Source organism: Ranitomeya variabilis, chromosome 3 (genome assembly GCF_051348905.1).
Source record: "Ranitomeya variabilis isolate aRanVar5 chromosome 3, aRanVar5.hap1, whole genome shotgun sequence".
NCBI lineage: Eukaryota > Metazoa > Chordata > Amphibia > Anura > Dendrobatidae > Ranitomeya > Ranitomeya variabilis.
In genome coordinates, this window is record NC_135234.1 from 248,450,488 (window position 1) to 248,478,172 (window position 27,685).

At 44.5% G+C, this 27,685-nt stretch overlaps 1 protein-coding gene across 2 annotated transcripts in view; it reads right to left on the reverse strand.

Annotated features, from left to right (window-relative positions):
* Nucleotides 1-27,685, reverse strand: part of LOC143815762 (uncharacterized) — a 785,716-nt gene that overhangs the window by 7,455 nt on the left and 750,576 nt on the right. For both annotated transcript variants that reach the window (XM_077295356.1, XM_077295355.1), the window contains exons 47-49: nucleotides 16,234-16,454; nucleotides 13,922-14,067; nucleotides 7,455-7,694 (exon numbers count right to left, since the gene is read on the reverse strand). In XM_077295356.1, the coding sequence (XP_077151471.1) occupies nucleotides 7,455-7,694; nucleotides 13,922-14,067; nucleotides 16,234-16,454 (607 nt within the window). The remainder of the gene's footprint in view (nucleotides 1-7,454; nucleotides 7,695-13,921; nucleotides 14,068-16,233; nucleotides 16,455-27,685) is intronic.

Genomic DNA, 27,685 nt, shown 5'->3' on the forward strand with positions numbered 1-27,685 from the left:
ACAAAAATGATCTTTTTGCCTCCAAATTTTTATTTTACCAAGGGTAACAGGAGAAAATGGACCCCAGAAGCTGTTGTACAATTTGTCTTGAGTACGCCGACACCCCATATGTGGGGGTAAACCACTGTTTGGGCGCATGGCTGAGCTCGGAAGCAAAGGAGCGCCATTTGACTTTTCAATGCAAAATTGACTGGAATTGAGATCGGACGTCATGTCGCGTTTGGAGAGCCCCTGATGTGCCTAAACAGCAGAAACCCCCCAAAAGTGACCCCATTTTGGAAACTAGACCCCCCATGGAACTTATCTAGATGTTTAGTGAGAACTTTGAATGCCCAAGTGCATCACAGAAGTTTATAATGCAGTCGTGAAAATAAAAAATATATATTTTTTAACACTAAAGATTTTTTAGCCCCCAAGTTTTTATTTTCACAAGGGTAACAAGAGAAATTGGACCCCAAAAGTTGTTGTCCAATTTGTCCTGAGTATGCTGGTACCCTATATGTGGGGGTAAACCACTGTTTGGGCGCATGGCAGAGCTCGGAAGGGAAGGAGTGCCATTTTGGAATGCAGACTTTGATAGAATTGTCTGCGGGCGTTATGTTGCCTTTGCAGACCCCTAATGTAACAAAACAGTAGAAACCCCCAACAAGTGACCCCATTTTGGAAAATAGACCCCCCAAGGAACTTATCTAGATATGTGGTGAGAACTTTGAATGCCCAAGTGCTTCACAGAAGTTTATAATGCAGAGTAGTGAAAATAAAAAATATTTTTTTTCCCACAAAAAAGATTTTTTTAGCCCCCAAATTTTTATTTTCACAAGGGTAACAAGAGAAATTGGACCCCAAAAGTTGTTGTCCAATTTGTCCTGAGTATGCTGGTACCCCATATGTGGGGGTAAACCACTGTTTGGGCGCACGGCAGAGCTCGGAAGGGAAGGAGCGCCATTTTGCAATGCAGACTTTGATAGAATTGTCTGCGGGCGTTATGTTGCGTTTGCAGACCCCTAATGTACCTAAACAGTAGAAACCCCCACAAGTGACCAAATTTTGGAAACTAGACCCCCTAAGGAACTTATCTAGATATGTGGTGAGAACTTTGAAAGCTCAAGTGCTTCACAGAAATTTATAATGCAGAGTAGTGAAAATAAAAAAATATATTTTTTTCCAACAAAAAAGATTTTTAGCCCCCAAGTTTTTATTTTCACAAGGGTAACAGGAGAAATTGGACCCCAAAAGTTGTTGTCCAATTTATCCCGAGTACGCTGATGCCCCATATGTGGGGGTAAACCACTGTTTGGGCGCACGGCAGAGCTCAGAAGGGAGGGAGTACCATTTGACTTTTTTAGCGCAAAATTGGCTGTCGTGTTTGGAGACCCCCTGATGTACCTAAACAGTGGAAACCCCCCAATTCTAACTCCAACCCTAACCCAAACACAGCCCTAACCCTAATCTCAACCCGATCCATAATCCTAATCACAACCCTAACGATAATCACAACCCTAACCCCAAAACAGCCCTAATCTCAACCCTAACCATAACCCTAATCAAAACCCTAAATCCAACACACCCCTAACCCTAATCCCAACCCTAACCCTAATCCCAACCCTAATCCCAAACGTAACACTAATCCCAACCCTAATCCAAACCCTAACCCTAATCCCAACTCTAACCCTAACTTTAGCCCCAACCCTAACTTTAGCCCCAACCCTAACCATAACTTTAGCCCCCGTCGTCACAAAAAAAGTTCAATGTAACCTTTTTTTTGTACGTCGCGTCCGCCATTTCCGCGGATGCGTGGCCGTAACTCTGCCCCCTCCTCCCCAGGACATAGACTGGGCAGCGGATGCGTTGAAAAACTGCATCCGCTGCCCACGTTGTGCACAATTTTCACAACGTGCGTCGGTACATCGGGCCGACGCATTGCGACCGCCCCGTACCGACGCAAGTGTGAAAGAAGCCTTAGGCTACTTTCAGACATAGCGCATTTTTGAGCGCTATTTTGCGGGCGCTTTTCAAAAATGCGCAATGTCATTTTCGTCTGCCGGCAAAGTGAATGAGAAATTCACTTTGCCGTTCAGACACACCGCAAAAAAACGCGGCGCTTTTGTCTGCAAACACGCCGGCGTAAAAAGAATTGACATGTCAATTCTTTACGCAGCGGCGTGTCTGCGTATCCCCCTAGGGCCCCATATTACCTTCCACACACAGCGCCTTTGTCCTGGGTGTCGGCGTCTTTGTACGGAGGGGTTGACACCCAGGACCGGACGTGACGTCGGACAGGAAGAGGGAAGCCCCCGCCCCCCAGTGAAGCAGCATGGAGTCCTTCTGTGTGTGTGTGTGTGTGCGTGTGTGTGCGTGTGTGTGCGTGTGTGTGTCCCCATGCGACGCTAGTGCCACCATTGTGCTAAGTCGCCGTATGGGACTACTACTCCCATCCGGTATTAGGATGGGAGAGTTGTCCCTGTGTCCGGCGACTTAGCACAATTGTAAAGTTACACAAAACACCTACACACAATACACATACATGACACACAGTACATACAACATATAACACAGAGTATATACTCACCAACAGCACACTTGTAGGCAAAGCCCTCGATCCTCCAGGAAAAAATCCAAAAATAATAAACCAAATTCATACTCCCTGTCCGCAGAATCCATAAAACGAGTGTCCCACGCCGATCGGCTGCTCTCCGGCGATACACTGCCAGGAGCGAAGCTCCTAGCAGTGTATCGCGTACTGTTCCGGAGTTCAATGACTCCGGCGTCTCGGTTAACAGCAGTACAGCTGCGTTGAACTTTCCCACGCAGCACTGCCGTTAAGCGAGAGTGCCGGGGTCAATGACCGCCGGTAAACTCGCTCGCGCATGCGCAGTGACACACCGACAGGAACTATGGCTCCTGTCAGTGTGTTGCTGCAGCCGTGGAGAGCAGACATATCTCTGGATGTGTCTGTTCTCCATGGAAAATCTTGATACGTGGCACTTAAATATGTGGCAATTAAATACGTGACACGTGGCGCTTATACGTGATACGTGTCACTTAAATACGTGGCACTGAAATACGTGATACGTGGCACTTTGATACGTGGCACGTGTCACTTAAATACGTGGCACTGAAATATGTGGCACGTGGCACTTTGATACGTGGCACGTGTCTCTTAAATACGTGGCACGTGGCACTGAAAGATGTGGCACGTGGCACTTTGATACGTGGCACGTGGCACTTTGATACGTGGCACTGAAATATGTGGCACGTGGCACTTTGATACGTGGCACGTGGCACTTTGATACGTGGCACGTGGCACTTTGATACGTGGCACGTGGCACTTTGATACGTGGCACTGAAATATGTGGCACGTGGCACTTTGATACGTGGCACGTGTCACTTAAATACGTGGCACTGAAATATGTGGCACGTGGCACTTTGATACGTGGCACGTGTCTCTTAAATACGTGGCACGTGGCACTGAAAGATGTGGCACGTGGCACTTTGATACGTGGCACTGAAATACGTGGCACGTGGCACTGATACGTGGCACGTGGCACTTTGATACGTGGCACGTGGCACTTTGATACGTGGCACTTTGATACGTGGCACTTTGATACGTGGCACTGAAATATGTGGCACGTGGCACTTTGATACGTGGCACGTGTCACTTAAATACGTGGCACGTGGCACTGAAATATGTAGGACACGTCGCACAAAAAAGTTACATGTAGTTTTTTTTGTGTCGACGGTCCGCTGAAGCACGACGCATCCGTCGCACGACGGATGCGACATGTGGCAATCCGTCGCAATGCGTCGCTAATGCAAGCCAATGGAGAAAAAACGCATCCTGCAAGCACTTTTGCAGGATGCGTTTTTTCTCCAACGACGCATTGCGACGGAAGCCAAAAAACGCTAGTGTGAAAGTAGCCTAACCCTAACCCTAGCCCTAACCCTAACCCTAAATTTAGCCCCAACCCTAACCCTAACTCTAACCCTAACCCTAACCCTAACTTTAGCCCCAACTTGTCTTCTCCTGCCGGCCGGCAGATGGCAGCAGATGGCGGGCGCACTGCGCATGCGCCCGCCATGATGAAAAAGCCGGCTGGCAGGAGAAGACAGAAGAGGACCCAGGGACCCCGGGTGAGTATGATAGGGTCCCCGAATCCCCCTATTTCTCTGTCCTCTGATGTGCGATCACATCAGAGGACAGAGAAATAACTGATCGCTTTTTTTTTTTTTTTTTTTTTTGCGGTCACCGGTAAACTGTTAATTACCGGCGATCGCAAAGCAGGGGTCGGTGCAAATCGACCCCGATCATGTTCTTTGGGGTCTCGGCTACCCCCGGCAGCCGAGACCCCAAAGAACATCCGGGTGCCGGGCGGCGGGCGCACTGCGCGTGCGCCCGCCATTTTTTCCCGGAAAAAAGATGGCGGCGCCCATGGGGAGACACGAGGAGCACCGGGGGAGGTAGGTAAGTATTGGGGGGCTATTGGGGGCCATCGGGGACCACATTTCTCTGTCCTCCGATGTGCGATCACATCGGAGGACAGAGAAATTAAACGGCAAATCGCGTTTTTTTTTTTTTTGTTGCGACCGCCGGTAAACGGTTAATTACCGGCGATCGCAACTCGGGGGTCGGTAAAAACCCCCCGAATCATGTTCTCTGGGGTCTCGGCTACCCTCGGCAACCGAGACCCCAGAGAAAATCCGACTCTGGGGGGCGCTATTCACTTTTTCCACAGCGCCGTTAATTAACGGCGCTGTGGTTTAAGTACCCTTAGCGGCCGCCGTTAAAAGGCGTATCGGCGGTCGTTAAGGGGTTAAACACACTCTAATTGTGTGGAGTTTTTTTGTCATGTTTCTGTCACAGTTTCCTCTTTGCTGTGAGTGACAGCTTAGGTACCCTATGGGATCTGGAGTGTGCTAGACTGTCAATGTTGTGAGTGACAGTCCAGTTACCCAATCTGTTGCTGGGGCGTGCTAGGCTGTCGGCATTCTGATTGACAGCCCTGCTGTTCAATCTGGCCTACCATGCAGGGGTTTCCCTAGGTGCCTCCGGTTCTTGGTGATCTTCTAAATATTTAACTCTCTAGCTGTTTTCAGTTCAATGTCAGCTGTTGCTTTGCTTTGTTTGGTGTGTGCCTAGTGTAGCACCCCTGGGGACCAGTCACCACAGAGGTACTGCACCTCATCCAGAGATGTGGTATCCCACTCTCAGGTAAGGAAGGGGACACTACCCAGAACTCTAACACTCACATGCAACACACACCAGTTCAGTCTGGGCACCTGGGTGTACCCTTAGGGAGGAAGGCCTCATCCCAGACTGAATAGGAATGGGTGGTGAGAGTGGGTGGGGTAGGTAGGAAAAAGGGGGAGAAGCTTAGAAGGCAGGAAGAACAGTGCAGAGAGTAGTCTGTGAGGAGAAGTGGAGCTGAGCAGATGTGAGGGTCTGCAGCTCATGACAGCCTGAAGAGAGAAGTGTAAGGGAGAGACAGAACAAAGCTCCCAAGAGGACAGAAGGGGTCCTAGGGGCACGGGAAGTGCAGAAGCCACCCGTGGGACCCGCATCCATGCTGACCATTGCCACGTGGAGGGACCAGGTCTCAGTCAGGGGACCGCCCCCAACTTAGTGAAAAGCTTCAAGTTCAGCTAAGAAACCAGAGGCTGTGGCGTCTGCAGGAGTCACAGCCACATCCGCCCATAACTTGCCAAAAAGGCAGCCAGATAGAATCCAGAGGACTCAGAGGATGTCGCCCGACCAGGTTCGTGACTGCTGGCTTGGGACACTGTGGGTGAGACACTGGGCAGGAGAAGTGGAAGCCAGTGTAGTGAGATGGCCAGAGAAAGGCTTAAGAAAAGACTCCTGGAACGGTGTGCCCCAATTTACCTAGGAGTTTGCTGGACCACTGACCCAGAGCACACAGTATCTGGCTGGTGTTTGTGGACTGGAAACTGTAAGCAAAAGTGGAAACTGCACCTTGCTGTGTCCTTTGAGTCATTGCTGCATCACCTGCCCGGCATAACCACAACCGCCATCTTAACACTTAACTCTAAAACTGTCCTGGGGCTAGCTCTACTCCTGGAGAGCTGCACCATCTTTGCAGTGCCACCATCGCCCCAGAGAATCTGACTGCTGCGTCGGCCACCATCTCATTGCCAAACACCACGGGTGACATCACGAACATTTCCCCTATAAACTTTATTTTCCCCTATTTATTCACGGACTCTTTTATTATACGCCCAGGGCCACAGACCAGGTCACTGCTGCAGTAACCTTCCCCCGAGTGCCCACAGCCCTAGTGGGCGCTACATTAGCGCTTTGCCTGATTGCGCCTTTCTCTGATCTCATTACCTAGGATTTGCCGTGACCATTGCTTACGTTATCCCTTCTACTCTTGACACTCTCTGACTGCAGGTACCTGACTTGGCCTCTGACTATCCCTTTTTCTTACTACTTTGCCTTGACGTACTCTCCTGGTATTCACTGCTCACCTGTTCAGCGGACCCAACCTTTCATTCATCTTCTTCACACCTTCTCCTGTCTTGTTCTTTCTTTACGGCCTGCTTTACTCTATGCCATGTCTTCCAAGGCGACGCACGACCTGCGCTGCAATGGTACGGAATGCAGCGACATCAGGGAACTGGTCAGCATCAGAAGACCTGGCATAGAGTAAAGAAGAGGCATGGATGACCAATTGGCAGGCTGTGGGGGCAGCAAGACAGGTAAGCAGTGAAACAGGTGAGCAGCTAGCTGAGAATTTTTATTTTACATTCTGTGTTTTTTATGCTCTGGGGTCTCGAGAGCTTTGATGCGGAGTGAATTTTCCAGTAAAATCTGGGTTATTCGTCAGAACTGAAATCTTGGCAGTTTTGATTATCTCTAGTGGTCACTCTCTCAATTCGAGAAATAGAACAGCAATGATGCTACAGTGTTCAACCCAGCCAACTTTGGGAACAGGGACTACGCACCTGTGTTCTTTGGATTTGTAGTAATTCTCTGGTGATAACCCCTACAAGCATGTGAACAAAAAGACTATTGCTCTTTTGGATTTTCTTTACATAGGGATGAGTTATTTAATAGCCAGATTTGCTTCCATCTGTTTCCTTATCTGCTGAGCAATGTCACTGTCTATTGTAATTAAATAAGTGCCTTCATGTCTGCCCTTGACCTGCCCAATTTAAAGGGTTATCAAAGAATCTATGAGGTTTTGAAAAACTCCTGGTGAAGGAAAATTCATGTTACTTCTTAAAAGCGGATTCTGAGGGAAACCTTTCCAAACTAGGCACTTTCAAATGAAAAGATTGCAAAGAATGTTTAAGAAAAAAAATAATCTCTTTTAAAGATTTTCAAAACTGCTTCAGGAAAAGCAAAACTCCTCCAAAAATAAAGCATTTCTGGTATCAGTATCTGCTGGAGAAAATGTTGTTGTTTTTGAAAGTTTGTGGTATTAACTGCAGCTTACCCATTCTGCATCAGTGTTTCTGAAGACGATGAGGAATCATTTAGTGAAGAAACAGAGAATTGATCCACAACTATGTGGAACCTGTTTGAGTCTTGAAGGCTTGTAGTAATCATAATAAACAGGGTACTGTTTACATCAAAACTTTGCCCAATAAACAAGGGTTGTGAGAACTGATCATCCACGTAGATTTTCGCACAAAGGAGATCATTGCAGGTATAAATTTCATTCACAGTGAGCGTCCTGCAAAAGATTACGTAGGTTTTTGAATAACTAGTATATTACAAAGTGCAATAATACATACTCTAACATTACAGATTTTATATTTAGATGTCAGAATTAGCATTTATTACGTTGGTTAACTTAAAATGAGAACCACTCATTGTGCTAGTATATAATACTAGATGGTGGCCCGATTCTAATGCATCGGGTATTCTAGAATATGCATGTCCACGTAGTATATTGTCCAGCCACGTAGTATATTGCCCAGCCACGTAGTATATTGCCCAGCCACATAGTATATTGCCCAGCCACGTAGTATATTGCCCAGTCACATAGTATATTGCCCAGCCACGTAGTATATTGCCCAGTCACGTAGTATATTGCCCAGTCACGTAGTATATTGCCCAGTCACATAGTATATTGCCCAGCCACGTAGTATATTGCCTAGTGACATAGTATATTGCCCAGCCACATAGTATATTGCCCAGCCACATAGTATATTGCCCAGCCAGGTAGTATATTGCCCAGCCACGTAGTATATTGCCCAGTCACGTAGTATATTGCCCAGTAATGTAGTATATTGCCCAGAGACGTAGTATATTGCCCAGCCACGAAGTATATTGCCCAGCTACGTAGTATATTGCCCAGCCACGTAGTATGTAGTATACTGATCAGCCATGTAGTATATTGCCCAGCCACGTAGTATATTGCCCAGTAACGTAGTATATTGCCCAGTGACGTAAAATAAAAAATAAACATATACTCACCTTTCGAAGTGCCGTTGAAGTCCTGGCGCCTGTGTACGGTGCACGCGGCAGCTTCCGGACCCAGGGTTGGTATGAGCACAGGACCTGTGATGACTTCGCAGTCACATGACCGTGACGTCATGGCAGGTCCTTCTCGCGCAAGGCACACAGGACCTGTGATGACGTCGTGGTCACATGACCGTGACGTCATGACAGGTCCTTCTCGCGCAGGCACGCAGGACCTGTGATGACGTCGTGGTCACATGACCGTGACGTCATGGCAGGTCCTTCTCGCGCAGGTGCGCAGGACCTGCGACGACGTCGCTGTCACATGACCGTGACGTCATGGCAGGTCCTTCTCGAATAGCATCATTGGCACCGGAACCTGCCGCTTGCACGCCACGTCGGAGGGTGAGAATAACCTTTCTTTTTTATTATTTGTAACCGATCTTTTTACTATTGACGCTGCATAGGCAGCATCAATAGTAAAAAATTGGTCACACAGGGTTAATAGCTGCGTTAATGGAGTGCGTTACACCGCGGCATTAACACTGGCATTAACACTGGCATTAACCCTGTGTGAGCGCTGACTGGAGGGGAGTATGGAGCGGGCACTGACTGCGGGGAGGAAGGAGCGGCTATGTTGCTGCCGGACTGTGCCCATCGCTAATTGGTCGTGGCAATGGTCGTGGGCATTTTGCCATGACCAATCAGCGACTTGGATTCCATGACAGACAGAGGCCGCGACCAATGAATATCCGTGACAGGCAGAAGGACAGACAGACAGACGGAAGTGACCCTTAGACAATTATATAGTAGATATCTAATATATAGTAGTGTGTTCCAGATGGGACCTCCCTTATATCACATTTGTATATTTCTATTTCTGAATCTGTCACAATCCCCTTAATGCAACCTCTATTCGTTCATGTGCTTTAAGGTATTGTCCACTACTAGGACAAACTCTTCTTAATCTAAATGTTTGGGGCATATAAAATAAAAAAGCCTATATTCACCTCCCGTGCCAGCGCTGTTCCAGTGGTGTCATAATTCGCGGTCTCGGGGCTCTCGTGGGGTTGTTGTGACATGTGATCCCGGTGCCCAATCAGCGATGGCATCACTGTCTCCGCCTTTGGTTGCTTTGAACATGAAGAGGAAGTCAGAGATCAGCTGCAGCCCTGACTACTTCTTCATATTCAATTGGTCTGAAGACAGGGACAGTGATGCCAGCGTTGATTGGGTGCTTGGCACCACGTGTCACAACAACCGCACGAAAACCCCAGGACCGCAAGTGCCGACACCGCTGAACAGCGCCGGTACGGGAGGTGTGTATAAGCTTTTTTATTTTATCGAGGCCAAACATTTAGATCAAGAAGGGGATGTCCTAGTAGTATACAATCCCTTTAATACCAAAAACAACAAATCTGCCCACTTCTTAATATTCCCTTATAAAACCTACACATGTGCTACATAAGTGAAGTGCCATTATAAAAAAATGCTCCTTTATGAAGTTCTAAATGCAGACAGTTTGTTGACGCTGTTAAGCATTTATGCTTATGAAGTATAGTCTGACAGTAGACAGAGCCCAGATGGATGCTTGGGCATAAAAAGTATACAGCTCAGCATACTTTTTTGCAGTGATTCTCTACAGTTAAATAAACAGTTTTCAGACACATGCTGGCCAATTGGAATAAAAGTAAAAATATTTAGGCCTCCGTATGCTGTGCCTATTGTAGCATTGAGGTATAAACAAGAAGCTATTCCCAGTGTATACTTTTGGCTAAGTGCCTGAACACAGTGTGCGCATAGGCCTCATTAGGTGTCAGTTTTTTCATTTACGAGAAATACGGACTGAATTTCATCAGTGATTTTCATCAGATTTTTATGAAAGGGACATCAGTTTTTCACTGTAGCTTTGTTCTGTCATGTGTGCTTTACTCTGTGTCTGATTCCCTGATCTTGCTGCCGGACGTAGGATTTGTTGTGACTCTTCGTGTGTGTTATCCCTTTTTCTCTTGACGCTCTCTGACCTCTGGCACCTGACTCTGGATTTGGCCTCTAACTAGCTGTTTGTCTTATTCCCTTATCTTGACGTACCCTCCTGGCATTTGACCTCAGACTGTTACTTCACCACGCCTTTATCTTGGCCCTCTGTACTACGAACCCTCCTGATGGCTTCTCTGTGAGTAGTGATCAGCATCAGCATCACAGTTAAAACATGGAAAGCACTAAAGTATAAAGTATGTCTTGCGTGTTACATCTGTTTCATATGAATCCCCATAGACTTTAATGGTCGAATCTGATCCGAAAAATGGAGATATGGATCAGTTTTTAAAACTGATGTGTGTTGGGATCAATGAAATACATTGGTCCTTGTGTTGCTGAGAAAAAAACGACAGCACAAGGACATTATAAATTGTAATACGCGTGTCTGAATGTTGGCTAAGCCTTAGCTTTCCAGGAGGGTTTTATGCATCCATTTTACAGTGAATTGCTATGTTTTTGTGATTTGTTTTTTGGCATAAACATGCATTTTCCATGTACTTTGCAAGCACACATAAAAAAGAAATAAAGCAAGTAACATCTAGCCTTCTTTTCCGGGCTGCTACTTATATTGGTAACATTCATTAGAAAATGATAGTGAAGCTGAAACCACGCTTGAGGGTATGGCAGCCATGAAAGGATACGTGTAAAAGAACAAGGGAAAAGTGGTGCACCCGCAGAGTGGGACCCCTTCTGGGTTCGGGTGGATGGCTCCGTAAAATAATCGTGCGTTGAAGTTTCCACTGTATGTGGATTCTATGTCTTGCACAGGTACTATAGACCCACGGAATGTAAACCCAAATGCATCCCAACTGGGATACCCTTCACAATGCAGGGTGTGAGTGTGGGGCGTATATATACATACACGGCGTTTGAACCACATAAACCGGTAGGACCAGTTTGGGACTCACCAGGATCTGACGGCTTTGTGGATGCGATGCTGTCTGGTGCGTTGCTGCCCAGCACTCCTGTGGTGGTGGTCTTGGTGTCCGGATGGTGGAAAGGCGGACTAGTGGCAGCCTCGGCACAGCAGGGATGCGAGGAAGCTCCGTAGAGCCAGGGAGAGCCCCGGCCAGTGGCGTCACTGGATACGAGCGGGGAAAGAATGGCAGGCAGGAAAGTCTAGCGTATGACGTTACAGGGGCTACGGAGCGGTGCTGGGACCAAGAAAGTATCCAACGCGTTTCGTCCTTCTTCATCAGGGTTACCAGTCCCATGGTAAGGCCAGCTCTTTATACTGTCCGCCTGTCACTGAGACCCACGCATTGCATCTGCTGGCCTAATTACTAAATTGCATCCATCCGTCGTTGCTGTGTTGTTTGATAGGGGAGCAGCTGCTGGGAGTTGCACACATGTGCATACTAGAATGGGTGATGAAGAAACAGTGTACTAATTGCGCTGAGGGCACGAATACATGTGAATGGATGCACAGAGGTTATAATACACCTCTGTGATAGATTCTAAGTACATGTTGGATATTTGTATGTAAAATATATGAAATTTCATGCTGAAAACAATTGTTAAAAATAATATTTTAATAGTTGTCTAGTTAAAACAAAATTTCTGAATATGTTAAAAAATAGTAAAAACTAATTAAAAATATAAAATGTAAACATACAGGTCTCCTTATCAAAAAAATTCCATAGACAAGCCTCTGTAAGTGTGGTTTGGGCATACGTGTACATGAGGACGGCCTCGTGGCGAGACCCTCACAGGATCTGTATATCTGTGTCTATTACCAAGGAAGGAATGCGCAGTAAATAATGAAAGTGTATGATTCTTAGGTACAGGTAATTTGTACACTCTACCTGACCAGAGGTGGAAACCATGGGAGGGGAGGGGGAGGGAAAGGAGAAGGAGCGGGAAGAGGAAGGAAGAAATAACGGGTTCTGACGCTAACATGTTGTACTGTCCCCAATCAGAAGGCATATAGTTCTAACCCGTAGTTTAGGCCTTTTGGTGCAATGCAGTCGAGGGAGAATATCCATTTTGATTCAGCCCTGGACATGGCTTGTATAAGGTTGCCCCCTCTTGAACTTAGTTGGACTCTTTGAATACCGAGGAAGCGTACACCTTTTGTTGATTTTGTTATGCTTCTCATTAAAATGGCGTGAAAGGGGGGGGACCCATAAAACCTTTCTTGATGTTTGTCATGTCTTCTTTGATTCGTACCATCAGTTGCCTCTTCTTGCGGCCTATGTACAATTTTTTACACGGACATTCAATAAGGTAAATTACTCTTGTAGTGTAGCATGTAATGTTTTCCTTAATGCTGAATTCGTTCACGGCATCAGAGTCAGTAAATGTTACTTGACGCAATCCTTTGAAAGATATATTTCTGCAGCCGTAACAACTGCCACATGGTGTAAACCCTGGAACAGCATTGTTGGGTATACCAGTTGTGTGCTTTCGATTGGTGGCCAATTTGGTGGTAGGGGCTAGTAGGCTGTCCAACGATTGGGCTTTCCTATACACAAACTTGGGGATGATCGGTAGATACTCCCCTATGATTTTGTCCCTCTGTAAAGTGCCCCAATGTTTAAGGATAATGGACCTAAACTTGTTATGACCAGTATGGAATTGTGTGATAAATGGTAGTTGTCGAATCTGATCATGGATACTCATGATAGTTGGATCGGTAGGTTTGGCTCTATGTATCACGGAGTTCCTTGATGCCCCTCCCACTTCCTGTTTTGCTTGTTCTAATAATGCGATTGGATAGCCTTTGTCAAGAAATTGTTGGGTTAAGGCCTCAGCTTCCTCATTGTAGTCATCCAGAGTGTTGCAATTCCATCTTATTCTTGTATACTGGCCTTTGGGAATGTTCGTAAGCCACACAGGTAAGTGGCAGCTGGTTATATGGATGAAACTATTGTAGTCTACCTCTTTTCGATAGCATTTGGTCCATAAGCGCTTTTCCTCAATATATACATTGAGATCCAGAAAATTAATGCTCTTGGTACTGATTGTCGGATCCTGATGAGTCCCAAGCCGGTCCTACCAGTGTATGTGGTTCAAACACCGTGTATGTATATATACGCCCCACACTCACACCCTGCATTGTGAAGGGTATCCCAGTTGGGACGCATTTGGGTTTACATTCCGTGGGTCTATACTACCTGTGCAAGACATAAAATCCACTAGGCACTTACAGTGGAAACTTCAACGCACGATTATTTTACGGAGCCATCCACCCGAACCCAGAAGGGGTCCCACTCAGTGGGTGCACCCCTTTTCCCTTGTTCTTTTACACATATCCTTTCATGGCTGCCATACCCTCAAGCGCGGTTTCAGCTTCACTATCATTATTGTTTACATTATACAAAAGCTTTGGCACCCATCTGTCTTGATTCCAGCTGCTGAGGGTAACATTTAGGAGTTAGTGCTTGTGTGTTTTTTCTATTTACGATTTCCTTAGAAAATGTTGCATTTGTTCATTCATGTATATAGAAGCTTTACCAGTTTTCTTGGCTCACAGACAAAAGACGTTGGGATTCCCAAGACAGAGTGTATGCACAAGAGATGTTGACAGTCCATTCTATACTGGATGGAGATAATGGTTCAATATGCAAAGCATTTAAGTATGTCACATGAGATGCATTCACCTGCAAGATAAAGTAGAAATGTCTCTCCAAAATGCAATATCTGCAAAAAACAGTATTTTATTAGAACGTGCTTAAATACATAACAACTTTTTTTTTCAAAGCCTAAAGCTGTCTTGAAAGAAATCTTCATGTCTCAGATACTAACTGGCTAATTTCTTACTCTTCGTCCTAGCTTCAGTTCCTCTATAAGGGATCACACAAGCATATAACACGGATGAATGCTATGTGATAAAACGTCGCATAGCACTCGGCCCACTGTTATTCTATGGGGCAGCTCAGATCGGCGATTCAGCATGAGAGAACGATAGCAACATGCTGCTATTATCAGTGAGACTCAGCTCACTCCTATATGTCTATGGGTGCGAGTGACGCATCGTACTGCACATGTCATCTCAGTGCAGTCCGATAAACGTCGAGTTAGACCATGGAGGAGATGGAGAAATTACTTTGTCCGTCTCCTCCGCACCTGTGCTGCGATTCTCTCATTCTTTCAATTTAATGTGAGATCTGCGAGTGGCAATCGGGACAGAACTGACCGAAAAAGGCACAGTAGTGTACCTAAATTCTAATTTTATATGAAAAGGGAATCTGTCCCAAACTGTTTATATGGGCATGTAGTTATTGCAAAGAGAATTCCATCCATACATTTAACTAGCCAGTGTGTTCTTCTGTCACTGAGAAATTGCAGTTTGAATCAATATGCAAATATGGCTGAGGTGCTTTTGGCATGTGGAAGCACTTCCCAAGTCACTATCCCTCCAGTCTCTAATTCCTGTCCAGTGCATTTGCTACTTGATTGACAGTACCCTTGCTTGTAGTCATACAGTAAAAGAGCTGTCTATTAAGCAAAAGGCAGCGCTGGGTGGGAATTAGAGCTGGGGAGAGAAGAGGCTTGGGAAGTGCTTCCACACACCAAAAGCATCTCAAAAGAATTCTGACATGAGCAATTGATCCATTCAGCATTCTATGTCTGCGTGATATCTATGGATCGCCTCCTACATGCCGTCATCCCATGTGGCCATTTTAATTCTAAAGTGGTTACCTCCCTAGACAAAAGAGTGCATTTTGGAAGTTATTAATTTTCTTTATTTCTTTACGTGAGACGTGAAGTAGAAATTGATGTAGATGGTGATTTTAACTGAGTCTCTTTAACAACAGTGCTCCTGACAGCAATCAGAAAATCCCGGTAGTGCAATATTGTCTGCAACTTCAAATGATCACATCTTAGCATGGAAAATTAAGACCACATATTAACTCCTCGCACTCTGAAATAACTGTACTTCACAATCAGGGTGCAAGTTTGTGGGGCAGGCTCAGCTCCTGAGCTTTACAGCCAGCATCTGCCTGTAACAGATGCGACTGGAGCTAGCTCCAATCACTGCTGTGTAATCATTTAGATTACATTGTCAATCACTTGACAGTGACCCTTAAATTGACTGATTGCTGGTGTGTGCATTCACACCCTCTACTGTACATGATGCAATCACAGGTGCCAAGGGATTGCCATAAAAGCCAGAGGCCTCCAGAAGGCCCGATGGCTGGCATTTTGGTCCTCTATTAAATCCCAGCCTCCTATGAAGCCCAGTCAGATTCACTATATACTGCAATGTATTGTAGTATATAGTGAACTCGATCCCCAATAGGGACTAAAAAATAAAGATAATTAAAACATTTTAAAGCATATTAATAAAGATATATAAACAAATTATCATATTTGGTATTGCTATGTGCATAACAGTCCAATCTAGGTTATAACATTAATTAACCAGTAAGGTAAACACTCTAAAGAGAAAAAATGTAAATGCAGAATTGATTATTTTTAGTGATCGTATGTCTTTGAAAACAATATTAAAAAGCTGATGGTCATGCCCCCTTTCATTTAAAATAAACTCTGGAGGCAGATTCTCAAGGGTCTTAACAGCTGATTTACATGTTTATAAAAAACATGAATTCATCTGGAATAAAATATTCGATTGTAGATATCAAGGTATCATTTTATTCAGCTTCTTATGCCAATTTAGACGTCTAAGAAGCGTTGATTCTACTGACAGATTCCCTTTAGCACCTCTTTCCTCAATCAGATATTGATTGTACTTGAGTGGAATATAATGACGGATCTGGTTACTGTAGCAGAAGGAATCCATGCAGACCTGTAACAATTCTTACCATGACTTCGTTCCCACAGCAGCCCGTGGATGGCTCGGCTTCTATGGTATAAATGCGGGTGTCATTTACTACATGGGAATAGACAGCACTGCACCAACTGTCATTACTAGTCAGCCGCACACTTGATGGATTGTAGCCCAACTGCACTAATAAGCATTCCCTGAGTGCCACCTTCATTGACTTCGGCTCGCAAGTTACACCTACAATGGCATTTTCTAGAGCTGCAAGATAAACACAAAAATAACAATTTATTAAAATTCAGCTAGTTATTTATATTTTCTAAAAATCCAAACCTCATAGAATAGTAAAAAAGCAGCATTGTAAATAGTGTTTAAAAAAAAATTCCGATTTTTTTTTATAACGCTCAAATGCAGGCTCATGTGTTTATAGTGTGAGCACTGCTAGTCTGCCCTGCATGACCAGAAGAAACTACATAGGGCAGCAGTGTGGATGTTGCTTCATAAGTCATTTCCCATCAGCTCAACACTGCTTTGACTTTGGGGTTTGGGTTAGAGGTGGTGCATGTAAATTCATTAGACCCAGTCCAGTGGCTGAGTCGGTAGTCTCTGGCCGCTTACTGGGAGCCCTCCCAGCATCCACAGAGAAGATGAATATGAAAATCAGGAGACCAATTGGAAGCTTGTTTAGAAAAATATAAACGCAAACTTTATTAACAACAATGACATATTAAAACAACAGGCAACTGTCACGTAATGACAGTGCCATGCACACACAGATTGCAAAGAAACACCAGACATATGAGTCTACCAAACAAAAGTGATGTCTAATGAGGAAAAACACTCAATATATAATAAACGTGCAGGTAACACATATATATATATATATATATATGTTCAGGCAATGTGCCCTAGCAGCATCAATCCCATGAGGAGTAACCCATGGGTGTAAAGTATCTCAGGGCAGGAGACTAAACCTGTACTAAGTACCCCATACCACATGCCTGAGCTATCAGAAGGTAAAAAGATAGCATGCCTCACCAGGGTGTCGGTAGACCGTTGCACGTACCCCGACGCGCGTTTCGCCGCTGTTCGCCTCGCTTTTTCAAGGGCAGTGTAGTTTTTACCGCCTATAGTGCCTTTAAATACTTAAAATCCAATCACCTGGCCAGTCACATGGTACCAAAGGCTGTGAACAAGCGGCGCATGCGCGCACCACCGTCCAGATCCACCCACCCCCGCCATGATCTATCCAGCACCGGGGCCAGACGGGTACCAATTGGTCCCGTCCATACCAGATGCAGGAAGTCGCCGGAGGGAGGAGGGCGGAGCCGCAAAGACGGAGCGCGCATGCGCACCACAGCCAAAATCAAAATCAAATAAGGTCCATCCCGTAAGGAGGAGGGGAGAGGGGCCGGAGCCATAGACATAGCGCGCACACGCGCACCACACACATAATCAAATGGAATCCGTCTCCACCCCACATGTCAATCAGAGGCGGGGCGGCACCAAAGAAAGAGAAGCGTGCGCACGTGCCTAACTACCAGAATCAGGCAACGTCTATCACAACTCCGCAGGTCTATGCAGCCAGTGGTAAATATGTCCACTGATGTTCTCCAAAATGTATGGTGACAATTCACGGCGCTGGATATTCGTCATCTGCCCAGATTCCTGGTATGATCCATAATTTGATTCATAGAGTAATGGGGCGTCTTTACATATATGTGCAGCATAAAAGTGGGTGGCACAGTTCTTCCAATCGGCTGCGTATTTCGCCTCACAACACCTTATCCACTTGATAACATATATCTCCCAACATACGAAAGGAGAGGGGGATGGGCCACACAGACCGGGCAGGCGTACATAATAAACCTAAATACAAGAAACATATAAGCATTAAAAACAACATATGTACAATAAAATACAGGAATAGGGAAACGGGAAAGAAATCATGTGTACCATGTGACCGGCCAGGTGATTGGATTTTAAGTATTTAAAGGCACTATAGGCGGTAAAAACTACACTCCCCTTGAAAAAGCGAGGCGAACAGCGGCGAAACGCGCGTCGGGGTACGTGCAACGGTCTACCGACACCCTGGTGAGGCATGCTATCTTTTTACCTTCTGATAGCTCAGGCATGTGGTATGGGGTACTTAGTACAGGTTTAGTCTCCTGCCCTGAGATACTTTACACCCATGGGTTACTCCTCATGGGATTGATGCTGCTAGGGCACATTGCCTGAACATATATATATATATGTGTTACCTGCACCTTTATTGTATATTGAGTGTTTTTCCTCATTAGACATCACTTTTGTTTGGTAGACTCATATGTCTGGTGTTTCTTTGCAATCTGTGTGTGCATGGCACTGTCATTACGTGACAGTTGCCTGTTGTTTTAATATGTCATTGTTGTTAATAAAGTTTGCGTTTATATTTTTCTAAACAAGCTTCCAATTGGTCTCTTGATTTTCATATTAGTATCATATGGGAGTATATATTATTGTTTGTGACTGATGGTAGTCGCTAAAATGAATCTGGAAATTTTGATATTTATGGTGTTGTCTGTGTTTTTCACAGTAGGTTCCAGTATTATTGCAATGGATTTCAGAGCCCGCGATGGAGCATGGCTCTCACAATTGAATGATGTGTGCAAAGACACCAGCTCTACAGGTGTTGATGGGATGGATAAAGAATTAGGTGGGATGACAACTAAATTTAGGGATCTTACATGAAAAAGGACCAAGATCTGGTGGAATCATGCATTCTTGGCTAAATACCTGCAGAAGGGATTAATCCCAAGGGGATTACGGGTGCAAGTGTTCCCCTCATTTCCAGTTGAAAACTCAGAAATACGGGAGAGATGGGAAAATCATGCCAATATTTGTTCATTTGGCTTTATGGAAATATTAAAATATTAAAAGAAATGAACGCCGAATCTCTCCAATGTATTTAAAAAGAAATGGAAGAGTTACAGACTAATATTAAAAAAGAGATGTCAGTTGAGGCTTTAAAAAAGTTTAATACTGAGGTACAAGATGATACACAAAAATGGGCGGAAGAAATACAAGCAATCAAAATAAAAAAATTCCAACGGGACATTAATGATAAAAATCAAAATAAGATGTATAAGTGGAGGAATCCAGGTGAAAGGTCGCGCCCATTCTATAGAAATGATTCTCAGTCACGGTCTCGTTCTGCGTCGATGAGATCAATGAGAGGGGAAACACATCAAGCGAAGACCAAAAATCGATTGTAAATTGAAAGTGATGAGCCCACAACTAGCGGGAATAATAGGAAAATGAATACAAGACAAAATGCGAAAAAAGGATCGGAGGGTAAACAGTCGGGGAGTGGTTCTCAGGGAGGGCTACAGGTAATTAATTTGTCTGATCATATACTGACTGACACCCAAGTCGATGTATTGAGTAAAGGCCTGTCGTTTTCTCCCACTAATGGTTTCCATTATTTTACAGCATTAAAAGACCTCCATCTTTTTTATCGCAAATTGGTGCTAAAGAAACTACACAGCAAAGGTGATAATGGATTGGAGGGTTGGAGTGCTACTGAGAGGGACACCATACGGATATTGGAGGAATTATTAGATGAGCAAACTCCAAATGATGAAGGTGGGTTTCCTAAATCTATCTTTCCAAGGTCCACGAGGTTCCCTCCCTTGTCACTCTGCCCGGCGGTAGAAATATTCACCAAATTGGTATCAAATGAGTTAAAAATGTTATCATCATGCCGCCAATATGATAACTTGACCCACAAACAAAGAGAGGCGATAAGACAACTACAATCTTTGGATGATGTGGTATTTAAAGCAGCTGACAAGGGAGGGAACATCGTGGTCTGGCCAATAATCAAATATGAACGTGAAGCGTTCAGGCAATTACGTGATGGTCAGGTATATACAAAATTGGGATACAATCCGGTGGTGTCTTTCTCTGCACAGCTCCAAAAAATTCTTATTAGAGCATTTGACTCGGGTGTAATAAATAAAAAAGTTCTTGATGGACTTACAGTACAGTTCCCGAAGGCACTGATGCTCTATTTGCTTCCTAAAATACACAAGGATGCCGTCAACCCACCAGGACGTCCGATCGTATCAGGGATAGATGGACTCTGCGATCCAATTTGTAAATTCATCGATTTTTATTTAAAACCTATTGTAGAGACATTACCTTCCCATGTAAGAGATACGACGGATGTCCTTGTGAGGGTTGACGGCCTCCTTGTCGATAAAGATACCATCCTGGTGACCGCAGATGTGGAAACGTTATACACTTGTATTAGTCACGAGGATGGGATCCGGGCGGTCCGCTTCTTCCTGGGGGCCTCCAACCTGGACGGCCCGCTGTGTGAACTCATCCTTGAGCTGCTGCACTTTGTTATCACGCACAATTTTTTTACTTTTAAAGACCAGTTTTAGCTTCAGAAGCGTGGCGCAGCCATGGGTGCGGCCTGTGCCCCTGCGTACGCCAACCTCTTTCTAGGTTTCTGGGAGAGGTTGGTGTTTGGTGAATCAGGGGCGGGGGCCGCTGACCATGTGCTGTGCTGGTTACGCTATATTGATGATGTGTTATTTTTCTGGCGGGGGATGGTGCGGCAGCTGGATGAGTTCATGGCTATGCTCAATGATAATATCTATAACATCAAATTGACATATAGATATGATGCAGTTCAAATGGATTTTCTGGACATCAGTCTGGCGGTGGACTCATCCTCCACTATTCAGACTGACGTCTTTCGGAAAGAAACATCAGTTAATTCCCTAATACATGCTACAACTGCACATAGCCATTCCACAGTTAGGGCCGTCCCGGTTGGACAGTTCCTAAGGGTGAGGCGGATCTGCTCAACGGATCAAAAATTTGAGAAGCAAGCCACGGATTTGAAAAATAGATTCCAACAACGTGGCTATAGCCAAAGATCTATTAAAAATGGATATAATAGAGCTAAATCGGTGTCTCGGGACTCATTACTGTACCAAAGGAGAAAAACTGAGAAAAAAGATGAGAATATACGCTTTATTTCGGTATATAACCACGAGTGGGACAATATGCGTAATATCTTAACTAAGTATTGGCCTATTCTTAGTGCTGAGTCCTCCCTGAGACCCTTCCTCACTGATAGACCTCTTATGACTCCTCGTCGCTCGAGAAATCTCAGCGATTTACTTGTTAAAAGTCACTATGTGGCACCCACTCCAAACTTTTTTGGTGCAAGACAACCTAGAAAGGGTTTCTTTAAATGTGGCCATTGTTTGGCATGTGCCAATATGTACCAAACATCTATATTTAGTTCGGTGGATCAAAAAATATACCACATTCGGGAATATATTTCCTGTGGTACTAAGAACGTAATTTATTATGTGACATGCAGTTGCCCCCTCATATATGTGGGACTCACGTCACGTGAATTGAGGGTACGTGTCAGAGAACACGTGAGGGATATTGTAGCAGCCAGAACAGTGGAAGATGTGTCAACCCTCAAAACTATCCCTAAACATTTTCGCTTGGTGCATAATTGTGATCCCAAGGACTTCAACGTAAGAGCTATTGATGTTATACATATGGGTGTCAGGGGTGGTAATCAGGGTTGAGCGAAACGGATCGTTCATTTTCATAAGTCGCCGACTTTTGGCAAAGTCGGCGTCTCATGACACCGAGCCGATCCCTGTGTGGGGTCTGCCATGCGGTACGCGACTTTCGCGCCAAAGTCGCATTTCAATGACGCTAAAAGCGCCATTTCTCAGCCAATGAAGGTGGATGCAGAGTGTGGGCAGCGTGATGACATAGATCTCAGTCCCCACCATCTTAGAGAAGGGCATTGCAGTGATTGGCTTGCTTTCTGCGGCGTCACAGGGGCTATAAAGGGGCATTCCCGCCGACCGCCATCTTACTGCTGCTGATCTTAGCGTAGGGAGAGGTTGCTGCAGCTTCTTTGGAAGCAGGGATAGTGATAGGCAGGGTACATAAAGCTACAAACCGCTTGTGCTGTAGCGATTTCCACTGTCCAACACCACCTTTTGATTGCAGGGACAGTGGAAGCTACATTTTTTTTTCCTCAGCGCTGTAGCTCATTGGGCTGCACTAGAAGGCTCCCTGACCCTGATAGCTGCGTTGTTGTGCCTGTGTGTACGCCGCTGTGCAAACCAACTGCTTTTTTTCAAAGCACAAATCCTGTTTTTCCTTCCTTTTTGCACAGCTATCTTGTGTGTTTATCCACACTTTTGTGTGCAGCAGTCCTTTTTATAGCTGCCTGCCATACTTTTCTGAGATAACTGCAGGGAGATAAATATTGGCAAGTCTGCCTCCGTGCCATTGCTGTGTGTGGCATCTGTCTGTCATTGTGTGGCACCGAAAACACTGTGTAATACTTGGCCATTTTTTGGGGGGGGGTACATTCTCCCTTTTCCAAAAAAAAAATTAGTGGGAGATAAATATTGGCAAGTCTGCCTCCGTGCCATTGCTGTGTGTGGTATCTGTCTCTCATTGTGTGCCACCGAAAACACTGTGTAATACTTGGCCATTTTTTTTTTTTTTTTTTGCTAAATTCTCCCTTTTCCCCCCAAAAAATTAGTGGGAGATAAATATTGGCAAGTCTGCCTCTGTGCCATTGCTGTGTGTGGCATCTGTCTCTCATTGTGTGGCACCGAAAACACTGTGTAATACTTGGCCATTTTTTTTTTTTTTGCTAAATTCTCCCTTTTCCCCAAAAGAAATTAGTGGGAGATAAATATTGGCAAGTCTGCCTCCGTGCCATTGCTGTGTGTGGCATCTGTCTCTCATTGTGTGGCACCGAAAACACTGTGTAATACTTGGCCATTTTTTTTTTGGGGGGGGGTACATTCTCCCTTTTCCCAAGAAAAAATTAGTGGGAGATAAATATTGGCAAGTCTGCCTCCGTGCCATTGCTGTGTGTGGTATCTGTCTCTCATTGTGTGCCACCGAAAACACTGTGTAATACTTGGCCATTTTTTTTTTTTTGCTAAATTCTCCCTTTTCCAAAAAAAAAATTAGTGGGAGATAAATATTGGCAAGTCTGCCTCCGTGCCATTGCTGTGTGTGGCATCTGTCTCTCATTGTGTGGCACCGAAAACACTGTGTAATACTTGGCCATTTTTTTATTTTGGGGTACATTCTCCCTTTTCCCCAAAAAAATTAGTGGGAGATAAATATTGGCAAGTCTGCCTTTGTGCCATTGCTGTGTGTGGCATCTGTCTCTCATTGTGTGGCACCGAAAACACTGTGTAATACTTGGCCATTTTTTTTTTTGGGGTACATTCTCCCTTTTCCAAAAAAAAATTAGTGGGAGATAAATATTGGCAAGTCTGCCTCCGTGCCATTGCTGTGTGTGGTATCTGTCTCTCATTGTGTGCCACCGAAAACACTGTGTAATACTTGGCCATTTTTTTTTGGGGGGGTACATTCTCCCTTTTCCCAAAAAAAAATTAGTGGGAGATAAATATTGGCAAGTCTGCCTCCGTGCCATTGCTGTGTGTGGCATCTGTCTCTCATTGTGTGGCACCGAAAACACTGTGTAATACTTGGCCTTTTTTTTTTTTTTTGGGTACATTCTCCCTTTTCCCCCCAAAAAAATGAGTGGGAGATAAATATTGGCAAGACTGCCTCCGTGCCATTGCTGTGTGTGGTATCTGTCTCTCATTGTGTGCCACCGAAAACACTGTGTAATACTTGGCCATTTTTTTTGGAGGGGTACATTCTCCCTTTTCCCAAAAAAAAATTAGTGGGAGATAAATATTGGCAAGTCTGCCTCTGTGCCATTGCTGTGTGTGGCATCTGTCTCTCATTGTGTGGCACCGAAAACACTGTGTAATACTTGGCCATTTTTTTTTTTTTTGGGTACATTCTCCCTTTTCCAAAAAAAAAATTAGTGGGAGATAAATATTGGCAAGTCTGCCTCTGTGCCATTGCTGTGTGTGGCATCTGTCTCTCACTGTGTGGCACTGAAAACACTGTGTAATACTTGGCCTTTTTTTTTTTTTTTTTTGCTAAATTCTCTCTTTTCCAAAAAAAAAATTAGTGGGAGATAAATATTGGCAAGTCTGCCTCCGTGCCATTGCTGTGTGTGGCATCTGTCTCTCATTGTGTGGCACCGAAAACACTGTGTAATACTTGGCCATTTTTTTTTGGGGGGGTACATTCTCCCTTTTCCAAAAAAAAAATTAGTGGGAGATAAATATTGGCAAGTCTGCCTCCGTGCCATTGCTGTGTGTGGTATCTGACTCTCATTGTGTGCCACCGAAAACACTGTGTAATACTTGGCCATTTTTTTTTTTTTTGGGTACATTCTCCCTTTTCCAAAAAAAAAAAAATAGTGGGAGATAAATATTGGCAAGTCTGCCTCCGTGCCATTGCTATGTGTGGCATCTGTCTCTCATTGTGTTGCACCGAAAACACTGTGTAATACTTGGCCATTTTTTTTTTTTTTTGGGTACATTCTCCCTTTTGGAAAAAAAAATTAGTGGGAGATAAATATTGGCAAGTCTGCCTCTGTGCCATTGCTGTGTGTGGCATCTGTCTCTCATTGTGTGGCACCGAAAACACTGTGTAATACTTGGCCATTTTTTTTTTTTTTTTGGGGTACATTCTCCCTTTTCCCAAAAAAAAATTAGTGGGAGATAAATATTGGCAAGTCTGCCTCTGTGCCATTGCTGTGTGTGGCATCTGTCTCTCATTGTGTGGCACCGAAAACACTGTGTAATACTTGGCCATTTTTTTTTTTTTTTGCTAAATTCTCCCTTTTCCCCCAAAAAACATTAGTGGGAGATAAATATTGGCAAGTCTGCCTCCGTGCCATTGCTGTGTGTGGCATCTGTCTCTCATTGTGTGGCACCGAAAACACTGTGTAATACTTGGCCATTTTTTTTTTTTTTTTGGGTACATTCTCCCTTTTCCCAAAAAAAAATTAGTGGGAGATAAATATTGGCAAGTCTGCCTCTGTGCCATTGCTGTGTGTGGCATCTGTCTCTCATTGTGTGGCACCGAAAACACTGTGTAATACTTGGCCATTTTTTTGGGGGGGGGTACATTCTCCCTTTTCCAAAAAAAAAATTAGTGGGAGATAAATATTGGCAAGTCTGCCTCCGTGCCATTGCTGTGTGTGGCATCTGTCTCTCATTGTGTGGCACCGAAAACACTGTGTAATACTTGGCCATTTTTTTTTTTTTTGGGGTACATTCTCCCTTTTCCCAAAAAAAAATTAGTGGGAGATAAATATTGGCAAGTCTGCCTCTGTGCCATTGCTGTGTGTGGCATCTGTCTCTCATTGTGTGGCACCGAAAACACTGTGTAATACTTGGCCATTTTTTTTTTTTGCTAAATTCTCCCTTTTCCCCAAAAAAAATTAGTGGGAGATAAATATTGGCAAGTCTGCCTCCGTGCCATTGCTGTGTGTGGCATCTGTCTCTCATTGTGTGGCACCGAAAACACTGTGTAATACTTGGCCATTTTTTTTTTTTGGGGTACATTCTCCCTTTTCCAAAAAAAAAATTAGTGGGAGATAAATATTGGCAAGTCTGCCTCCGTGCCATTGCTGTGTGTGGCATCTGTCTCTCATTGTGTGGCACCGAAAACACTGTGTAATACTTGGCCATTTTTTTTTTTTTTTTTTTGGGGTACATTCTCCCTTTTCCCCCCAAAAAAATTAGTGGGAGATAAATATTGGCAAGTCTGCCTCCGTGCCATTGCTGTGTGTGGCATCTGTCTCTCATTGTGTGGCACCGAAAACACTGTGTAATAGTTGGCCATTTTTTTTTTTTGCTAAATTCTCCCTTTTCCCCAAAAAAAATTAGTGGGAGATAAATATTGGCAAGTCTGCCTCCGTGCCATTGCTGTGTGTGGCATCTGTCTCTCATTGTGTGGCACCGAAAACACTGCGTAATACTTGGCCATTTTTTTTTTGGGGGGGTACATTCTCCCTTTTCCAAAAAAAAAATTAGTGGGAGATAAATATTGGCAAGTCTGCCTCCGTGCCATTGCTGTGTGTGGCATCTGTCTCTCATTGTGTGGCACCGAAAACACTGTGTAATACTTGGCCATCTTTTTTTTTTTTTTTGGGTACATTCTCCCTTTTCCCCCAAAAAAAATGAGTGGGAGATAAATATTGGCAAGTCTGCCTCCGTGCCATTGCTGTGTGTGGTATCTGTCTCTCATTGTGTGCCACCGAAAACACTGTGTAATACTTGGCCATTTTTTTTTTTTTGGGTACATTCTCCCTTTTCCAAAAAAAAAATTAGTGGGAGATAAATATTGGCAAGTCTGCCTCTGTGCCATTGCTGTGTGTGGCATCTGTCTCTCATTGTGTGGCACCGAAAACACTGTGTAATACTTGGCCATTTTTTTTTTTTGCTAAATTTTCCCTTTTCCAAAAAAAAAAAATTAGTGGGAGATAAATATTGGCAAGTCTGCCTCCGTGCCATTGCTGTGTGTGTCATCTGTCTCTCATTGTGTGGCACCGAAAACACTGTGTAATGCTTGGCCATTTTTTTTTTTTTGGGTACATTCTCCCTTTTCCAAAAAAAAAAAATTAGTGGGAGATAAATATTGGCAAGTCTGCCTCCGTGCCATTGCTGTGTGTGGCATCTGTCTCTCATTGTGTGGCACCGAAAACACTGTGTAATACTTGGCCATTTTTTTTTTTTTGGGTACATTCTCCCTTTTCCAAAAAAAAAATTAGTGGTAGATAAATATTGGCAAGTCTGCCTCCGTGCCATTGCTGTGTGTGGTATCTGTCTCTCATTGTGTGCCACCGAAAACCATTGTGTAATACTGGGTTTTTTGAAAAAGCATAATTGCGAAACGTGCGTTAAGGGGCGGTGAGTGGAGCGGTTCGAGACACTTGGAACCTGATGGGTAAGCTGCTATTATTACGGCTAGTATGAGGCAGTTAGTTTAAGGTGCACTATGACACTTTACCTGTAGATGTAGTTTGGCACTGTTGCACCTTACCCGATGTAATGAAATCTAGACACTTATATCTTGATGGATATGCTGTTACTGCCACTTTTGTATAGAAGAGGAGGTCATAGATGACCCAGTTGTGGACCCCGATTGGCAGCCATTGGGGGAACAGGGTGCAGGCGGCAGTAGTTCTGAAGCGGAGGAGGAGGAGCCGCAGCAGGCATCAACATCACAACAGGTTCCATCTACCGGGCCCGTATCTGGCCAAAAACGCGTGGCAAAACCAAAACCAGTTGGAGGACAGCGTGGCCATCCGGTTAAAGAAGCTCAGTCTGCAATGCCTGAAAAGGTATCTGATAGTAGAAAGAGTGCAGTCTGGCATTTTTTTAAACAACATCCAAATGATCAGCACAAAGTCATCTGTCAAAAATGTTCAACTACCTTAAGCAGAGGTCAGAATCTTAAAAGTCTAAATACAAGTTGCATGCATAGACATTTATCCACCATGCATTTGCAAGCCTGGACTAACTACCAAACGCCCCTAAAGGTTGCAGCACCCTCGGCCA